Consider the following 19,690-nt stretch of genomic DNA (forward strand, 5'->3'; position numbering starts at 1 on the left):
CTAGAGGCTCCATTTGACCCAGCTATATCTCTTCTTGGTATCTTCCCAAAAGAACTAAAAGCATCATACCACAGAGATATATGTCCACACATGTATATAGCAGCACAGTGTGTAATAGTCCAAATGCCCATCTACTAACAAGTGGATAAAGATGTGGTTTTTTAATACAATGGAGTACTACTCTGCCATAAACAAGAATAAACTTCAGACATTTATAGCTAAATGGGTGGACCTTGAGAGTTTCCAGGCAAACTCTGAGCTATGAACCTCTATAAAAATCAAATACAAATTACATAATACCAAGGTACAATGGTGCAGAGTAAACATTCTCATTCCAAAAAGGAAGAATAGGGGGAAAGAAAAGAATTGGAGCAAATTAAAACCAAAATATAGCAGGGCAAACATTAAGTCCCAAAGCTCCATGTCCAGCATTCAGGGCACATGAGTGTTATATGTGAGTTCCAGAGGATTTGGGAAGTACCACCCCATGACCTTGCTGATTGCCCCCACATACCACTCTCTTGGACTGACTTCACTCGTGGTCTTCAGCTTTCCTCAACAGACATTTCCACTTCCTAGAAGCTCCATTCCTGGTCTCCCAGGCCTTCCGTTGAATTCTGGAGAGAAGCCTCTCTGATCCCACAACTCTTGCCTCCGAACTAGCATCACATGGACAATGACAAGGTCTGCCATCAGCATTGGCAGCAGCTAGGCCCCCATGGTCCATGACAACAGCAGTCTCTGAGTTCCTGGTGGCTGAGTCTGGTGAAATGAATCTGCAAGAACCAATTCCCTAGGTGATTCTTCTTGAGCAGGTGTCCCAGGGCCTCTTTCCTCAAATGAAAGGTTTACACTTTTGCACCTTGAGCCTGCAACAGGTGGGGTCTTGCTGATTCCTGGCATGCCATCAAGGCATCTTTCTTGTTTCTGTGCAAAGTACTTGGTTTCCTTTTGATGGCACTACTATATTCAGAAGCCACATCTCCTTTGGCCTGAACTTTACACGTCATTCCTTTGGGGCCAAAGTTTAAGTTTTTCAAATTTTTCTGCTTTACCTTTTGTCCCCAGGTCTCACTATAAATTTGGATGAAAGAAATCAGCAGTACCCATGCCACAGCCTGAATGTTATTGAGTTGTCTTGAAATCTTCTCTTCTAGATCAAATAGTTCACTGGCCTTAAACTCAGTCTCCTGCAAAGTCTCAGGACAAAGGAAAAATGTAGACAATTTTTTCTGCCAGAGTGTAAGACACATAGGCTCTAGTCCAACTGCCAATGGAGTCCTTATTCCCAAATGGAAAGTATTAATTAACTTTCCCATTGTTGGGATCCAGTACCTAATACCTACCACCTAACAGAGGAGAGGTTCAATTTATCTTCCTGTTTGAGGGATTCAGTACATGGCTGGTAGGCTCCAAGGCAGAAATCTTATGGCAGAAGGGCCAAGTGGAACAAAGCTCATTAGTTCATGGCAGTTAAAAAGCAAAGCAGTACAGCAGAACCAAAGGGAAGAAAGTGAGGATCCAGACATAGACCTTATCATTACACCTCTGTGACCCACTCAGACACACACAGAAGTGTGGCCCACCAATCTCCAGGGCAGATCCCAAAGCCAATTGAGTTGACGCTCCACCCTAATCACCAGAGATGTCAAATCCCCAACCAACCTGGGCAATTTAACAAGACCTCATCACAAAATAAAGACTGTTTAAAAAGGGTCTGGTTATGTAGCTCAGTGGTTGACCGCTTGCCTAATCTACATGGCCTCTGGGTTTCGTACTCAGCACTGAAAAAAACAAAAAGACAAGCACAAAAAGATAAATACTACATGATCTCACTCATATACAGAATCTACAAAAGTTGATCTCATAGAAGTTTAAAATAGGATAGTGGTTACCAGAGGGAGGTTATAAAAATATGAGGAGTGAAAAATGCTGATCAATATGTATTGGGTTAGTTAGATGGGAGCAAGAGGTTCTGAGGTAATATTGTGCAGCAGAGTGACTATAGACAACACTAATGTACTGTATACTTCAAAAGCTGGATGAAAGATTTGGAAAGTTTTCATGGTAAATGAGGAGAAAAAGTTTGAGGAAATCAATATGCTTAATATTGATTTAAATATCATGTAATAGGTACATATATATTGAACTTTACAAGGCACCCCAATAATATGTACTTTTATAATTTATATATCAGGTAAAACTAAATAAAACAGTGATCAAGCTTTGGCTTTGGACTTTAGAGGGTCCATTCAAGTACTTCCAATAGCGGCTCTTCCCTGAACCATTCCTGATCCTCCTTCTCTGCGTTCTCCATCCTGGTGGTTTTGCAGTTAAACTGCTCACGCCAACAGTTCCTGGGATAAAGCAAGTTACCTAGGCCTAAGCCAACCAGGGCATCTTATTCTGTGCTGCCCACCTGACTGGTCCTGAACGAGTATGTGAACCAGTTCAAGCCACAGAGATGCCTTGAGATCCTGGGGAGGCAGCATCCGTGGTTTGCTTCTGCTCCTGGCTTTTAAAAGGCAAACTCCTGACGTCAGATCCTTTCCCAAGAATACACACAGGCTGAAGTTCACAGGTCCTACAATAAACCTCACCCTACTCCACCATGTGAATCCAGAATTCAACTGTTGGAAAATCCTAATCGCCATCCCTGAGCTGATCAGTTATCACTACCAAAAGTCACACTGGAATCACATTTTCTCTCACCTTCAACCACAAGGGCCCTAATATAGTCCCTGAGTAGTTCAGGCTCACAAAAAAGAAACAGACTCGTCTTTATTAATTTTGCCTGGAAAATATGCACAGAAATGATATAACCTAATACTTCCAACAGCTGAGTACATTTCACCTGTTCGATGTTTTTCCCCACCCGTGAAACTTACAAAAATTGAGAATATAGGTGCTATTAAAAGGATATAAGCTTCTTTTCCAAAATTATATTTTAAACTCCATTAAGAATACAATTACCACTCCAAATTATAGAGAAAAATTTACATATTCTGGTTTCTAATGCAGTAGACTCATTTTTTCCTCCTCCTTAATGTTTGTTTTACAGCTGAGTTATAAAATAGGAATATATAATTAAAATACTCAGGCCCATAATTATAAGCTCTACTGCAGTATAATTGTTGAGTCCTTTGATGGTTCCATCACTAATTGTGCCCCTTAGAATTTCCAAATATCACGTTCCCATAAAAATCTGATCATTGTCAGCCTTCAGTCAATATACTTGACTGAACAAAAAATACTGTTTATTTCCACATCTAATCTGTGGTCTACATTGAGTCGTTACACTTATTTTACCAAAGAGGGAAAAACAGTGAAACCATAAAAGTAGGTTTATATCGATCATTAAATGGTTTAGCTCTTCCTCTTTCAATGCCTACCACGAAACTTTCAGAAATTATTCCTTCTTTGGAACCTTGAAAATCTCTTCAACAAGTTCTTACAATGTTGATTCAGTGGATTACTTCCTAACGTCTAAGGCCTGAAAACAGAAGTGAATTAATGGAATGCCTCCATATATTTAGAGACATGTGTTCTGAGATTTGTCACTAACTTCAGGGTATCTGAATTAGCCATTTTCCTTCGAACTGCAGATATTAAATTTTATTTCATGAAAATGGCCCTGTCACACTCCTAGCCCCCCCCCCCCCACCGCATGTGCTGCCTGTCTGAAAAGCTTGGGCCTGTGTTCACAGGCGCTGCTTCCAGAGTCACCCTAAGCAATTACTGTGAAAGGTACCTTTTAGGGCATAGGCTTGTTTCTCCATTAAGAAGAGGAAAGAGGAAATAAATGCTAAGCAAGATAATTTCCCCCCTCAGTTCTTGTTCAGAAACATCTACATTGCCCCAAGAAATAGGATTTCTACAGCAGAGCTGAACTGAGACGACGGTTCGGACTTCCAAACTGACGTCTGACGTAAGCGTCCCTGGAGAGGTCACGTGCGCCGGTGGGCGGGGTTTGTGGCAAGGGTGGGCGTGGCGTCAGAGCTGAGGTCCAAGACCCAGAGGCCTCTGGCATTCGCGGGTTGGAGTGGCTTCAGCCTCCCAGACGCTCCACAGCCCTCCCTGCCGCCGGGAGTCGCCCTGCAGGCCTGGAAGGCGGCTCTTCGGCCTGTTGGTGCTTCAGTCATCCCGAGATGAAGTGGAGACACTGCTGGCCGGCCCTACTGGGCCTGCCTCAGCCGCTCACTTCCACGTTTGTTGGAAAGTAATGTAGTTCCTTCAGCTTTCCCTGTCTCGATGTTAACGTGACGTTTCTCCATCTCTGCTTTTAGCCTACGTGAGTTTTTACATTGATAGTAGGTTTGCTGTAGTCAACATAAATGTATGCGCCTTTTAAAAATCCACTCTGACAATCTCTGTCTTTGAATTGGTGCATTCAGACACATGTATTAGTTGAACTAGTATCTACCATGGTTGTAACTGTTTTCAATTCATTGCATTTATTTCTTTTTTCCTTTTCTGTTTTAATTGAACATTTTAACATTCGTCTTTATTTGCCTTCTAAGCAAATCAATTATATATCTTTATTTAAAAATTTTTAGAGTTTCCAGTACACATTTTAACTAATCTAAGTGTAGCTTCAAATTACATTATAGCACTTTACATGTAATATAGATATCTGAAAACAGAATATTCCCTATTCCTCCCTCTTTTCACTTATGATATTGCTATCATTCTTTCTGTCTTGGTTCAGCTTTGGTAGTTCATATGTATCTAGGAATCTATCCATTTCTTCTGAATTTCCCATTTTATTAGAGTACAGGTTCTCAAAGTAGTTACCATGATCTGGATTTCAGCAGAATCCATTGTGATTTTACCTTTTCATTTCTAATAGCATGAATTTGGATTTTTTCTTTCCTTTTTTCACTCAGATTGGCTAGGAGTTTGTCAATTTTGTTTATTCTTTCAAAGAATCAACTCTTTACTTCATTGATTCTTCACATTGTTTTTTAGTCCTAATTCCATTAATTTTCTACTTGGGTTTTTATAATTTCCTTCCTTTTACAGTAAATTCCCAAGTTACAAATGACTTCCATGGAGAACATTCATAAGTCAGATTTGTTTATACATCCGACAAAGTGAGTTTTATACACCTTTGACACAAATATACAATGTAAAGCATAAAAAACCAAACACATACATGAAAATGCTATAAACTATTTTGACTTTCACAATTACCTTAGAATGATGGTACAGTAAATTACCACTGTAAATAAAATATTTTACTTTTATAGTTACCTTTAAATGGTAAGGTAGACTACTTCTGTGATTTGTTTGCATCTATGAATGTTCATAATGTGAGGTCTGTTCATACCTGTGAACGTTTGCAACTCAAAATGTTCATACTAGCTTTGGATATGGATTATTCTTGTTTTTCTAGGACCTTGAGGTGCATCATTAGGTGATTTATTTGGGCTCATTCTGTTTTTCTGATGTTGTATTTTACCTCTATTAATGTCCTTGTTAGTACTGCTTTCATTGTGTCCCACAAGTTCTGGTATGTTGTACTGGTCTTATCATTTGATTCTATGAACTGTCTGATTTCTTTCTTGATTTCTTCTGTAACTGATTGATTTTTCAAGAGGGTATTATTCAATTTCCATGTGTTTGCATAATTTCTGTGGTTTCTTTTGCCATTGATTTCTAATTTCATTGCACTATGATCTGATAATATGCACGGGGTAATATTGATTCATTTACATTTACTTAAGCATGCTTTATGGGCTAGCATGTGGGCTATTTGGAGAAAGTTCCATGTGCCATTGAGAATGTGTATTCTGTTGTTGTTGGATGGACCACTCTGTAGATATTTATTAAGTCCATTTGTTCAAAACTTTAGTTCAACTCTGTCATTACCTTGTTCATTTTTTTGTCTAGTTGATCTGTTTATTTGTGACAGTAGATTATTGAGGTCCCCCATTATAATTGTGTTGATATTTATCTGATCTTTCATGTTCAGTAGTATTTGTTTGATCAGTTGGGCATGCCAATATTTGGTGCGTATATGTTTAAAATTGTTATCTCTTCCTGTTGCCTATTGAATTGTTCCCTTAACCAATATGTAGTGAACTTTTTTGTGTCCTCATCAGTTTTGACTTGCAATCTACTTTGCTGAAATTAGAATAGCTACTTCTGCTTTTTTCTGGGTTCCTGTTGCATGGAATACTCTTTTCCATTCTTTGATTTGTTAATTTGTGAATTTCTTTTTTAATTAAATGTGTGGAAGTTTTTTTGGTTTTATTGTATTGTTTTGTTTTGGTTTTTTTGAGACAGGGTCTTGCTATGTAGTTTAGTTCAGGCTGGCCTTGAACTCACTGTGTAGCCCACGCTGACCTCAGCCTCCTGCATGCTTGGATTATAGGCCTGCACCACCACACCCAGCTCATTCTATTTTCTTTGCTTATATGATTTCTAATGAGAAGTCTGCTGTAATTCTCATAATTATTACTCTATAGATATGGTAGATTTTCCCCCATCTACTGTTAAGATTTTTACTTTGTGTTTGGTTTTCTGAAGTTTGAATATGTCTAGAGGAATGTGTTGTGTGCATGAGCATGTATAAATACACATGTGTGCACATGAAGGTATGTGTGTATCCCAGATGAAATAAGGTTCGGGCAAGGTCTCCCTTCTCTCACCTCATGAATAGAGTTCTGTTATGGAGAAGGCTCTGAGTATTCATCGCTGTGATTCTCTTCTCCTCCCTCTGCCCAACATAAAGCTCACTCCTAGATCTTACTACAAAGACCTGGTGGAGTTCCTGGTGATAAAACTCAGGGAAATATGCCCCCTACCTAAGACTGGCACCCCAGAGCTTCCTGCTTTCCTGCTAGTCCACACTCAGTCTCCAGAACTATGCAGAACTTCCTGCCAGAATACAGCTCCAACAGTTGCTACTCCAGGTAAGCAGAAAGTAGCTGTGACATTCTGAATTCACTTGACTCTCCAGATCTTGAGGTGGCAGTTTGCACTGAAGAGCCCAAGAAAACCTATTGATTTGTTCACTTTCCTTTGTGGTAAGGATGAGGAGTTCCACTTTTTCTATGATTCAGAACACCCCTGTACCATAGTGTCAGATATCCTTAACATGTACCACCGCAATGGCGAAAGAGCACAGACAGCCCAAGTCCTGGTATTTGGGTGTACCTGGATATGGATCAAATCCAACCTCATTACATTAACATTTATTCTGTGGGGAGTGTTCACACCTGGAATTTCCTTTTCCATCATGAAAACACCCCCAGGGACAGGTTACATTTTATCAATTTTAGAATGGATCTAATGCATGTAGATTCTACTCTGTAGCATTCTAATCTGTGGAATGCTAGTAAAATTCTACTTGAAGTATTAATGGATGATACCTTTTTAAAGTGCTATGGAGAAATAATTAGAACAAACTTGATTAAACAAACAAGTGTCTTTCAGACAATTCCAGACAGCATTTGCTATGTCAAGTACTATACATTCAAAAGAGATATTTTGGCATCTTTTCCAAAAGTCATTAGATCATACAATCTTTCACTTTTTTCATGGATCACTTGGTGGAACTTGATTTTATGGAATACATTTTGTGAATGTTTGTTATATTGATATTGTCATCACCATATGTGGGGCTACAAAATGGTGCCAATGTCTTCCTCATAATATAACCAATATTTCTCCAAGGTGATACAAAGGCACAGATAAAGGTGGCTCCCCAGCCATAGTACTTGAGTAACACATCTGATCTGCTCCATTGTGTCAGAGGATGTGAGTAGGTGTGTGTCTAAATACAAATTTCCACAACCCATGTCACTACCAAAATACCATTCCATGTTTGGTAAAATTCACAAAGAACACTGCATAGGCTTTCCAAATATGGCCCAGGAACGAACTGTCTTCTGAGAAAAGTATAGGGCCAGGTGCAGAAGCATTTAATTTATGTATGCAAGCATCTGCAGTCCATCATTTGAAATTAATTACTTGCACTAATTGGCTAGTAAGTCATTCTGATTGCATGTTAGAGCCACAGCTAAATCCTGTTGAACCGTCATGTGTTTTCCACCCTAAATGTCAACATTGTGGGTGAGCTGCCACAGCCAACACTAAGGAAGCAACTGAGATATGATATCTGATTCTTGTGTGGCTACAGTTGTTCAATGCTAGATTTAGTACTATAATCTAGAACATGTTGATTTGGAGCAATATGCATGATTACATGGTTTAATTGCATGTTGTAAAGGAAGCTGTGACCTTTCCAATCCCATCCTCGATGCGGCACTGTGCAACTGGGAGGAGGAGGAGGAGGAGACAAATATGTGGGAGAACTTGACAACTGCAGTGTTCCATTGTGTAACTATTCAAGTGCATTCAGTAATTCTGAAAGCCATGCAGACAGTGCTCAGATATTAGTGGCCATCTACTGCTTAAAGAAACCTGTGTAAGACTCAGATTGCTTTGAGTAAAGATCCAGCAACTTTGCCAGTCACTTGTAAATGTTGAGTATGCAGCACCAACATGAACAAATCTCTCGTTTTAGCCAGTTTGAGAAAGCAATACAATATTGAAAATTAAAAATATGTCATTCTTGCTGATCAATCCACCAGTAAAAAAAATTGTAGTTTAAGAATGCTATAACCAGTCCATCTGGCATCAAAAATTGAGAGTAATACAAATCCTGCCATTTGCAAGATGTTTTACATTTTAAAAACTACTTTTGTGCTCATTATGGTGTTTGATTATAATGAGAGAAAGCAATAAAACAGAAGACAAAGGAGGTATCATCTCCCCAATTTTGCAGTTGTAACACAAAGCAGCAATGCTGAGTGATTTGCTGCAGGAAAGTGAAGACTTATGCCCAAGCCTCTTGGCCCCAGCTCTGCAGCTTCTTTCCCTCTGGAGCATTACAAAGCCTAACGATGAGATCTAGAGTTTTAAAACACACATGAATTCAGCCTGTAAGCTGGCTTGTTTCTCTGCAGTATTTGCAGCCAGATCCCAAAGAATGAAATGAAGTGGCTTGGCATCTTTTGTTACACGTTGCCTAAGGATTAGGCTGGGCCGGCCTGCCCAGAATGGAATGTACCAGAAAGGAACCAATTACCCAAACAACCTAGACCTCAATTGTTTTCACCTGAAAAGTCCTCATAATTGAGGCACAAGATAGGTTTGGATCCTGAATGGTGGGTGTGAGCAACTTGAATGTCTGTGAGGCTTTAGATTTGACTGCAATCACACATAAAACCACCAGCATTGATGTTCTCTGACCTAATCATAAATTACCTCCAGAGCAGCATCCTCGGGGTCCTTGGCCGCTGCTCTGTAAATGACTGCACCCAGAGCAGTGTCCTCTAGGACGTAAATCTCAGCAGCTGCTGGAAAACATAATAGATGTGGCTGAGTTTTGCCACTGTCAAACCCAAAACTCCCTCATCCAATCCTGTTTTTTGGTGTGTTTTTTTTGATGCCGGGGATCAAACTCGGGTCCTTGCGCTTGCGAGGCAAGCGATGGAACCACTGAGCTAAATCCCTGGCCCCTCAATCCTGTATTTTAGATAAAACTTAAAGCATTATATTTGCTCAGTACTGGTGTTTTTAATAGAACAATTCCCATTATGTCAATAATAATAATAGGTACCATTTATTAAATGTCTATTACATGTCAGCCATAGAGGAAAGAGATTTATAAATAGTAACAATATTGACATGGCTCCTTTTATATAAGAAACACAAAATATAAATAAAAAGCAAAATAAGAAATGAATGATAGGGAACAGGGAGATAGACTATGTGGGTGAAATATGGGGAAGAGAAGGGGAAGTGGAAATAAAAAGGATCAAGAAGCAATATGTGTATGTAGCAATTTCCCACCAGGGATACATTTATTATGTCTCATAAACATATACTAATAAAAAGAGGAGGAAACATTATGTCTCAATATTTAAAAATTAAAAACATTAAACATTTTTGGGTGTTTAATTCCTAAGCACTTAACATGATGGGCAACTTTATCATTATTATTTCCCTTTTGCTGAGGTTGACAAAGAGTCAATAACAGGCTTGAGGTTATTCACCTAATACATTAATACTTCAGATTATTTTATTAATATTTGTCTTCTTAAGTTTGCCCTGTCCCCGTATATTCTGGGGGGTGCAGGCCGTCCACATGGAGCCTCACATGCTAAACACATGCTCTCCCAGGGGCCACATCCACAGCTCCGTATGTTTCAAAGACAGTGGGAATTTCAAATTTGCCAGTCAGCCACCCTGCAGGGGAACAGGGACACTGGGCAGGATGAGCCTCACGAGTTCTTGTGGGAAGACCACGCCTGCATGTACCATTTGCCACGGGACCCATGTTTCTGGAGTACAGGGCTCCTGGGCCTGCAGGGACTGTAGCCACAGTGCTGGCGGGGACATCCACCAGGCGAGAGCTCACAGGGCAGCCACAAGCACCTGGGCACCAAACAGGCTGTTTCAGAGGTCAGAGAGGAGGATCTGACCTTGGGTTTTCCCAAAGGCTTGTCATGTGCTTAGGGAACGGAAAGGAGGGAACCAGCATTTACTGGGCACCTACTGTATGCGTATCACTATGCTAGACACTGAGACACCACATCAGGTACTGAAAACATCTCAGTTGAATCAGTGAGGAAACTGAGACTCACATGGGGCAAGTAACTTACCCCACTTGGTGGCCAACCTTAGCATCCGAACCTCAGCTGTTTGTGTTTATAACAGACCACAAAGATCATCATGTATTAAATATCGAATAGAGACAGAGATTTAGAAAGTCAACAGGGAGAGAAAGAGATACATACATGATAAAAAACAAAGAGAGCAATTAAAGATCATCCGTGCCTCCATGAAGCTTCTAGTTTAATGACCTAGACACACTGAAGTAATCACACAAATGGAAGAATAACTTTAGTGCCCTGTAATCAAACAAATCAATGGGTAATTTTCGACACCAAGCCAGTTACTTCATTTTTCTGAGTCTGTTGTCATAAAATGAGACTTGGAGTCAGCCTACTTTCAGTGCTGTGAACATTAAATAAAGGAATCCACTTACAGCTCTTAGGACAGCGGCTAGTACCTAGATTGGGCCGGCCAAGCGCTTACTCCTGCTGTCGCTGTTCGTGTTCTCCATACACAGGACGCAGAGCCTGTGCCTGCATGTGTGCACCTGAAGGCTTCTCCCTTCAGAGAGAACCCTTGGTACCTTGGTCTCCCTGGGCAAGGGATCCAGTGAAGGTGGGCGGTTCATTCACATCTGCAATCTGAATTGAGATGGTCTGTGATGCAGTGGCCCCTTGGTTGTCTCTGGCGTAGATTAGCAGGGAGTAGAGTGCCACCATCTCAAAGTCCAGCTTGGGTACTCCAGTGGTGAATAACTACATTTTAGAAAGAAGGCAGAATAATAGAGCAAATGACTGGCTTCGTAAGGATATATGGAATAATTTTAATCTATAACTTCCAATATCAATTAGCATTTTACTTGTTTTTTGAAATAGAGACTCAGTACATTGCCCAGGCTCGTGTTGAATTGCCAAGCTCAATCAAGCTTCCTGCCTCAGCCCCCTGAATGTCTGGGACTAAAGGTACACATCACCATGCGCAGCTTCAGTCAATATTTTTTACAAGGCGTAAAAATCTTATCCTTAAAATGTGAAAATGAGGTGGTTTGATTTATTTAAAAACTTCCATGAGCAAAGAACTCACTTATGTCAGTCCAATGGTTTCTTTTCCATCTTTCCTACCTTTCCATGATTCTTCCTAGTAATAAAGTTAACTATCAAGTCTCTCCCAGACTTCATCATCTCAAAGATGACCCTGAGGCCTTTCTAAATCTCCTTCTATCCTTGATATTGTGAAGTAAGTACTGTGATCGGATGCATTTGAGAGGCACAGAAACTGAGACTTGCAGGTGTTTAGCAGCTTGGCTAAGTTTCCTCAGATAGAAATGTAGGGGATCTGGGACTTCATCTGGGTTCCTCCCAAAGCCCCCTGTGTTTGGAAGGCTATTGGATCATGGGGGCGCTATGCCCCTTGGTGGATTAGTTCACTGGTGGGTTTGTAGCTGATTTCCTGTTAGATGAGACTGGTTGGAGACAGGTCACTGCTCGTGTAACCTACAAGGAAGCACTCCTATACCTGGCTCCTCCCTTCTCTTTCTGCTTTCTGGCTGCCATGATGTCAGCAGCTATCCTCTCCCAAGGCCTTCTACCATGCCATCTCTGTTTAGAGCTGGCTGACTATGGACTGAATCCACTGAAACCATGAGCCAAAATAAACTTCTCATCCTTTAAGTTATAAATGTCAGGAATTTTGTCTTAGTGACAAGAAAGCTAACTAATACAATGCTTATGTTCTTACACATGAGTCTAAGCTGTCTAGAACCCAGAATGGATGAAAAGACAGGATAAGAGTCCTTCTTGTCCTTCACCTGTTCAGTCACCCATGTGCCCTATTGTAGTTTTCCTTCTTGGTTTTCACACTGGCTTTGGAATTTCTCTGTTGGTCTGAGACCCCATGAGGTTAAGCTTCAAGAGACCTGGGTTCCCATCCCACCTCTAGTGTGAAGTGCCTACAAGACTGGCTGTGGCCCGTCAGGTCTCTGATTTGGTTTTCTTAATTCTTATACAAAAGCCTTGAAAGTTCCATCACTAATGACCTTTCCATGTCTTGCATGATATACGTGGGTTAGGGAAGGTTTGTTTCTAAATATTTCTTAATTGTGAACTAATGGAAAATAAAGATTTTATTGACTAGCAATGCCTGCTGGAAGGGGTTGAATGTTTGTCTTTGGACATTCTACATCAAATCATATCTAAATGATGATGGTAAAGCAATGCTGATGGTTTACATTTATTGAACATTTACTGTGTGTTAAATTCAAGCATTTAATATTTTTAAATGAATTTTATTGGTACATTTTAGGTATACAATATAATGACATTCATCACTGGAAATCTGCACCTTTACATAGTCTCTCTTGGTTCTTATTTTTCCCTCTTCCCCTGCCCTCCCTTCAACCCCTCCATCCCTCCCTATTTACAAAGACTTTGTTTCCATTTTTTCATTTCTCATATTAATTCCATTCCCTTCTTTCTTTCCCCTACCCCTCCCACTTCCCCTTCCCCTTTGCCCCTTTTCTTCCTATTTCACATTATCTATTATAACTTTTAGTCCTTATTTACACTTTCAGTTTCTCACACTAGAGAAACTATTTGGTATTTACACATGTGTGTCCTATTTATTTCACTTAAGCATATTGCCTCAATGTGCATCCATTTAGCAAAAAATGTCTCTAATTTTTCATTTTTTATGGCTGAGCAGTATGCCATTTTATTAAACAGCCACATTTTCTTTATCCAGTCTCCAGTTGATGGGCACTTGGGCTGTTTCCAAGTTTTAACTATCACAAATTGTGCTACTATGAACATGGATGCACATATATCACTGTGGTATGATTCTTTTAATTCTTTGGGGAAAGTAACCAGCAAGGGAATAGCTGGGTCAAATGGGACCTCTAGCCCTAGTTCTTTGAGGTATCTGCATACTGATTTCCACACTGGTTCCACCAGTCTACACTCCCACCAGCAGTGGAGCAAGGTTCCTTGTTCCCCACAGCCCTGCCAGGATTTGTTATTGGTTGATTTCTGGATAGCAGCCATTCTTTTTGGGGTGAGGTGGAATCTCAGTGTTGTCTTCATTTGCATCTCTCAAATAACCAGTGATGTTGAACACTTTTTCATGTGTTTATTTGCTATTTCTATTTCTTTGACTGAGAAATGTCTGTTCATTTCAGATGCCCATTTTTGGATTGGGTCTTTAAATTTGGGAGATCTGATTTTTTTAAGTTCTTTATAGATTCTAGCTAGTAGACCTTTGTCTGAGGAACAGCAGGTGAAAATTTTTTCCCACATTGTGGGTTGTCTCTTCACACTGTTGGTGGTTTCTCTTGCTGTGCAGAAGCTTTTTTAGTAAGAAGAGATCCCACTTGTTGATTGTGCTAGTTCACAGGCAACTGAGGTTTTGTTCATAAAATCTTTTTCTACACCAATGTCTCCAAGAGTTCTTCCTAACCTCTTTTCCAGCTGGTTTAGTGTTTCTGTTTTAATATTTAGATCTTTAATCCATTTTGATTTTAGTTTAGTGCATGGTAAAGATATAGGTCTAGTTCTAATCTTTGGCAAGATGAAACCCAATTTTTCCAGCACCATTTATTAAAGAGGCTATCTTTCCTCCACTGAGGGTGTTTGGCTCCTTTGTTGAAGATGAGGTGGCTGAGTGTGTCTGGAGTTGTTTCTGCATCTTCTAATCTGTTCCACTGGTCCTCAGGTCTGTTTCTTTGCCAGTGCCATGCTGTTTTTATCACAGTGGCTTTTTAGTATAGTTTCAAGTTGGGGGTTGTGATACCCCCTTGCCATGTCTCTGTTGCCTAGAATTGCTATTGCTATTCTAGATCTCTTCTTGTTGCAAATGAATTTTTCAGGCTGAGGATTTAGTTCAGTGGTTCTGGGGCCTGTCTCACAAGTGGAAGGACCCAAGTTCAATCCCCAGTACCAAAAAAAAAAATCTATCCCAAATGAATTTTTGGATTGTTTTCTCAAGGTCCATGAAGTATGCTGCTGGAATTTCAATTGGGATTGCACTGAATCTATATAGCAGTTTTGGAAGTATGGCCATTTTCACTATGTTGATTCTTCCTATCCAGGAGCAAGGGATGTTTCTCCATTTTCTGATATCATCTTCAATCTCTCTTTTCAAAGTGCTATAGTTTTCAGAGAAGAGGTCTTTGATTTCTTTTGTTAGGTTGATTCCTAGGTATTTCAGCTTTTTGGATGCTATTGTGAAAGGAATTGTTTGCCCAATTTCTCAGTGAGTCTGTCATTTGTGTAGAGGAACGCTATTGATTTTTGTGTGTTGACCTTGTATCCAGCTACTTTACTGGATTTGGTTATTAAGTCTAGAAGATTTTTGGTGGAGTTCTTGGGGTCTTCTATGTAGAGTATCATGTCATCTGCAAATAATGACAATTTGACTTCTTCATTTCCTATCTTTATTCCTTTTATTTCTTTCTCTTGTCTAATTGCCATGGTTTCAAAAACTAGGAGTGGTGATAGTGGACATCCTTGTCTTGTTCCTGATTTTAGTGTGAAGGATTTCAGTTTCTGACCATTTAGTATGATATTAGCTATTGGTTTTTCATAAATGGCTTTTATCAGATTGAGGTAGACACCATCTATTCCAATTTTTTGTAGGGTTTTTGTCATAAGTGTGTGTTGGATTTTGTCAAATGCTTTTTCTGCATCTATTGAGATGATCATATGGTATTTGTCTGATACGGAAAAGTTTTAGATAACTTAATAGATTGAATATTAAGGTAGTTGTAGAAGCAAAATAAGTAATGTGCTCTTTTAAGATTTGCTTTTCCCGTAACTCCTTGTTTAAGGTGAGGATTATCTGACTCTAACCGGTAACTTCATTAACCTAACAAAGTTACCATGCCAGGGTGAATTTACAATGTATATGGCCTATCTTGTGTCTATGACTTGTAAATAGGAACTGCAATTGTATTTACATATCAAAGACCACTAGGGCTGAGATAATGGTTAAAAAGGATATAAAAAGGGAAATGTTGAACAAAGGGCGGGGGGAGTACTGACCAGACTGGTTTCTGGCATTCCCGCCTGCTCCCAAGAAGAAATTTTATTATTTTATCTGAATTCTGTGTCTCTGTGTATTTCTTTCAGAGATTTCTGTAACATGTCCTTGGCTCTATTGATACGGTGTATTACATTGATTGATTTGCGTGTTTGCGTATTTGCGTATGTTGAACCATCCCTGCATCCCTGGGAAGAATCTCACTTGATCAGGGTGTATGATCTTCTTGATGATCTTCTGCTACTATTTGCCAGTATCTTATTAAGGATTTTTGCATCTATGTTCATTAGTGAGATTGGCCTATAGTTCTCTTTTTCAGTTGAATCTTTTTGGGGATCAAGGTGATGCTTGCTTCCAGGAATGAATTTGGGAGTATTGCTTCCCTTCCAATTTCATTGAAGAGTTTGAATGGTAGTGGCAGTAGTTACTCTCTAAATATCTTGTAGAATTCAGCAGTGAAGCCATCAGGTCCTGGGCTTTTCTTAGTTGGTAAGTTTTTAATTACGTTTTCAATTTCATTGATGATATTGGGTTGTTTAGATTTTTTAGGTTTTTTTCATTCATCTTTGGTAATTCATATGTATCTAGGAATCTGTCCATTTCTTCTGTGCTTTCCACCTTATTGGCATACAGATTCTCTAAGTAAGTATTGATGATCCTCTGGATTTCTGCTAGGTCTGTTGTAATTTCATCCTTTTCATTACTAATTGCATGGATTTGGGCCTTTTCTTTCCTTTTTCTGATAAGGTTGGCCAAGGGTTTGTCAATTTTGTTTATTCTTTCAAAGAACCAACTCTTGGCTACATTGATTTTTTGGTATCATTCTCTTAGTCTCCATTGCATTGATTTCTGCTCTGATCTTTATAATTTCCTCCCTTGTATGAGCTTTGGGTTTGTCCTGCTCTTCTTTTTCTAGAAGTTTGAGGTTCAGCATCAGGTTGTTTAATTGGGCTCGCTCTGTTTTCCTAATATGAGTATTCACCGCTATGAATTTCCCTCATAAGACTGCTTTCATTGTGTCCCATAGATTCTGATATGTTGTATTGGCATTGTCATTTAACTATGGGAACTGTCTGATTTCTTCTTTAATTTCCTCTGTGACTCAGTGGTTATTCAGACAATATTATATATTGAACAATATATATATATTGTTCAATTTCCATGTGTTTATCAAATTCTTGCAGTTTCTTTTGCTATTAATCTCCAATTTCATTGCACTATGGTCTGACAGTGTACAGGGGATAACTTCAATTCCTTTAGACTTCCTTAAACATGTTCTGCGAGCAAGTATGTGGTCTATTTTGGAGAACGACCCATGTGCAGCTGAAAAGAATTTGTTTTCTGATTTTGTGGGGTGGAAGACTCTGTAAACATCTGTTAAGTTCATTTGTTCAAGAGTTTGTTTGAGGTCTAGTATTTCATTGCTTATTTTTTGTCTAGTTGATCTATCTATTTGTGGCAGAGGGGTATTGAGGTCCCCCACTACTATTGTATTAGTGCTTATTTGATTTTTCCTGTCCGTTAGTATTTGTTTTATATAGTTGGGGCACTAGTGATTGGTGCATATATGTTTAAGACTGTCATCTCTTCCTCTTGGATTGTTCCCTTTACAAAGGGATTGTTCCCTTTGGATTGTTCCTTCTTGGATTGTAGTATCCTTCTTTGTCTCTTTTAATCAGTGTTGGTTTGAAATCCACTTGATCTGCAAAGAGGATAGCTACTCCTGCTTTTTATGGGGTTCCTATTGCATGGAGTATTGTTTTCCACCCTTTAAGTTCCAGTCTGTGAGTTTGTTTTTTAATTGAGTATGTTTCTTATATGCAGCATATTGTTGGATCTTGCTTCTTGACCCATTCTGCCAGTCTATTTCTTTTCATTGGTGAATTGGGACCATTAGCATTGATGGTATTAACTGATAGGTATTGACTCATCATTATCCTGACTTTTTCCTTTTTTTGGATTCTCACCCTTTGCATTTAATTTCTTGTTGTGCCTGATGGATTCATTCTGCTGAGCTTCCTGGGGTTGTGAGGCTCATTGTCTTTTCCTAGGATATTGTTTAAAATATTCTGGAGTGCTGATTTGGTAATCATGAAGTTCCCACGATGCTCTTTGTTATGAAATTATCCTATATCTCCATCAATTTTGAAAGATAGTTTTGTGGGGTACATCAGTCTGGGTTGGAAGCTGTTTTCCTTTAGGGTTTGAAATATATTTCTCCAAGCTCTTCTTGCCTTGAGGGTTTGCATTGAGAAGTCTGCTGTGATTCTGATGGGCTTTTCTTTGTATGTGATTTGTTTCTTTTCTCTAACTGCTTGTAAAAGTTTGTTCTTCTGTTGGGTTCCCAGAATCTTAATTATTATATGCCTATGTGTAGATTCTTTTTTTTCCAGTAAGTTTATTGGTATATTTTCGGTATACAATACAGTTACATTCATCATTGGGATCTTGTACCATTACATGAGTCTCTTGGTTCTTATTTCTTTTCCCCTCCCCCTCCCCTCCCTTCACTCTCTCTACCCTTCCCTATTGGCAAAGACTTTGTTTCCATTTTTTTCCTTTTCTCATATTTTTTCTTTTCTCTTCTTTCCTTTCCCCTACCCCTCCCACTCCCCCTGCTGGTTTAGATCTTTACTTCCTATTACACAATATCAATTATACATTTTTAAAATTACAATATCAAGATCAAGGAGACATTTCCACAGATTTTACAGAATTTAAAAGGATATAGAAAGCATATTATAAAAATCTGTTTTTGAAATAAATTTGACAACTTCTAAGAAGTACCTTGGAAGGCAAATTAATGAAACTGACTCTGGAGAAAATATAAAATTTGAATACCACCTATTAAAGAAAGTATATTCCTAGTTTGAAAACCTACCTATATGACAAAAGCAGCCTCATATACATTTTAACTGATAAATTATATCAAACATTTAAAGCAGAAAAAAAGGAACACTTCTCCCCTCATTTTAGGAACTCAACATTGTGCTAATCCTAAAACTGGATAAAGATAATAGAAGAAAAAAGTATGAACATAGATAGAAATTTGTTTAACAAAACAAACTACAAGAAGTCAGATCTGGCAGGATGTACAAAGTGGTTTTATTATAGGGATGGCAGTGTTGGTTCAGCATTGGAAGATCTACGCCCAAAAGTCATCATTTTAACAGAGAAAAGGAAAAAGCAATATGATCCTGTCACTAGTTGGAGAAAATGTATTGGACTAAATTCTACAGCTGTTCATGGTAAAAGCTATCAGGAGACTAGAAGTAGAACAGAACCTTCTCAACAGATTAAAGACATGTACTCCATACTTCCAGTGAGAATGCCTTACATGAATGGAGAAGATACAATGCTTTCTCCCTAAGGTGGGGAACAAGGGCAGATATGCCTACTCTTCATCTGTCCATTAAACTTTGAAACATAGGGCTAAAACAAAATAGTCTGGCAATAAAATGATACAATTAGGATAGGATTGGAAAGGTAGAAGCAAAATCTTTATATGTAGATGAAGTGATCATCTATAGAGAAAATACAAAGAAATCTCTAGGAGCCCCTAGAACTTGTATTTGAATTTAGCAGGATTAGAAAACACAAGGTATATACAAAAATTCAGGTCTGTGTATACTTGCTATAAATGAAGCATTGGATATTGAAATTTAAAAGTTATGTAGGAGTACAAAGGACCTAGAAAAGTAAAAAGAAAAAGAAAAAGAAAAAAAAACAGTGTTGGAAGACGTTTAGTACCTAATTTTAAGACTTCCTCTAAAGCTACAGTAATCAAGGCAGTGTTGGTGTAAGGAAAGACATATAGATCATTGAAATAAGACAGAGAATCTAGAAATAGAACCACACATATATGGTCCACTGAGTTTTGAAACATTATTTAACATTAACATTTTATAGAATATAAACTCAATCCAAGAGCCGAGGAAAAGATAGTGTTTTCAGCAAATGGCACTAGAATACCTGGTATCCATATATAAAAAATTAACCTCAACCCTTTATTTCCATACATAAAAATAAC

General features: G+C 38.8%; 1 protein-coding gene across 10 annotated transcripts in view; it reads right to left on the reverse strand.

Annotated features, from left to right (window-relative positions):
- Window positions 1–19,690, reverse strand: part of LOC101704569 (cadherin-related family member 3) — an 87,866-nt gene that overhangs the window by 58,429 nt on the left and 9,747 nt on the right. For 9 of the 10 annotated variants that reach the window (XR_015439624.1, XR_002391437.2, XR_015439623.1 and 6 more), the window contains 2 exons: window positions 11,213–11,384; window positions 9,277–9,368 (listed from right to left, as the gene is read on the reverse strand). Coding sequence is in view for 7 of the 10 variants with exons in the window: in XM_087182522.1 (XP_087038648.1) it covers window positions 9,277–9,368; window positions 11,213–11,384 (264 nt within the window). In the remaining 3 variants the exon portion in view is untranslated. The remainder of the gene's footprint in view (window positions 1–9,276; window positions 9,369–11,212; window positions 11,385–19,690) is intronic. The other variant, XM_087182518.1, reaches the window with a different exon arrangement.

The sequence above is a fragment of the Heterocephalus glaber genome, unplaced genomic scaffold (genome assembly GCF_053883595.1).
Source record: "Heterocephalus glaber isolate CG9 unplaced genomic scaffold, H.glaber_assembly_v1.0 deba00001472, whole genome shotgun sequence".
NCBI lineage: Eukaryota > Metazoa > Chordata > Mammalia > Rodentia > Bathyergidae > Heterocephalus > Heterocephalus glaber.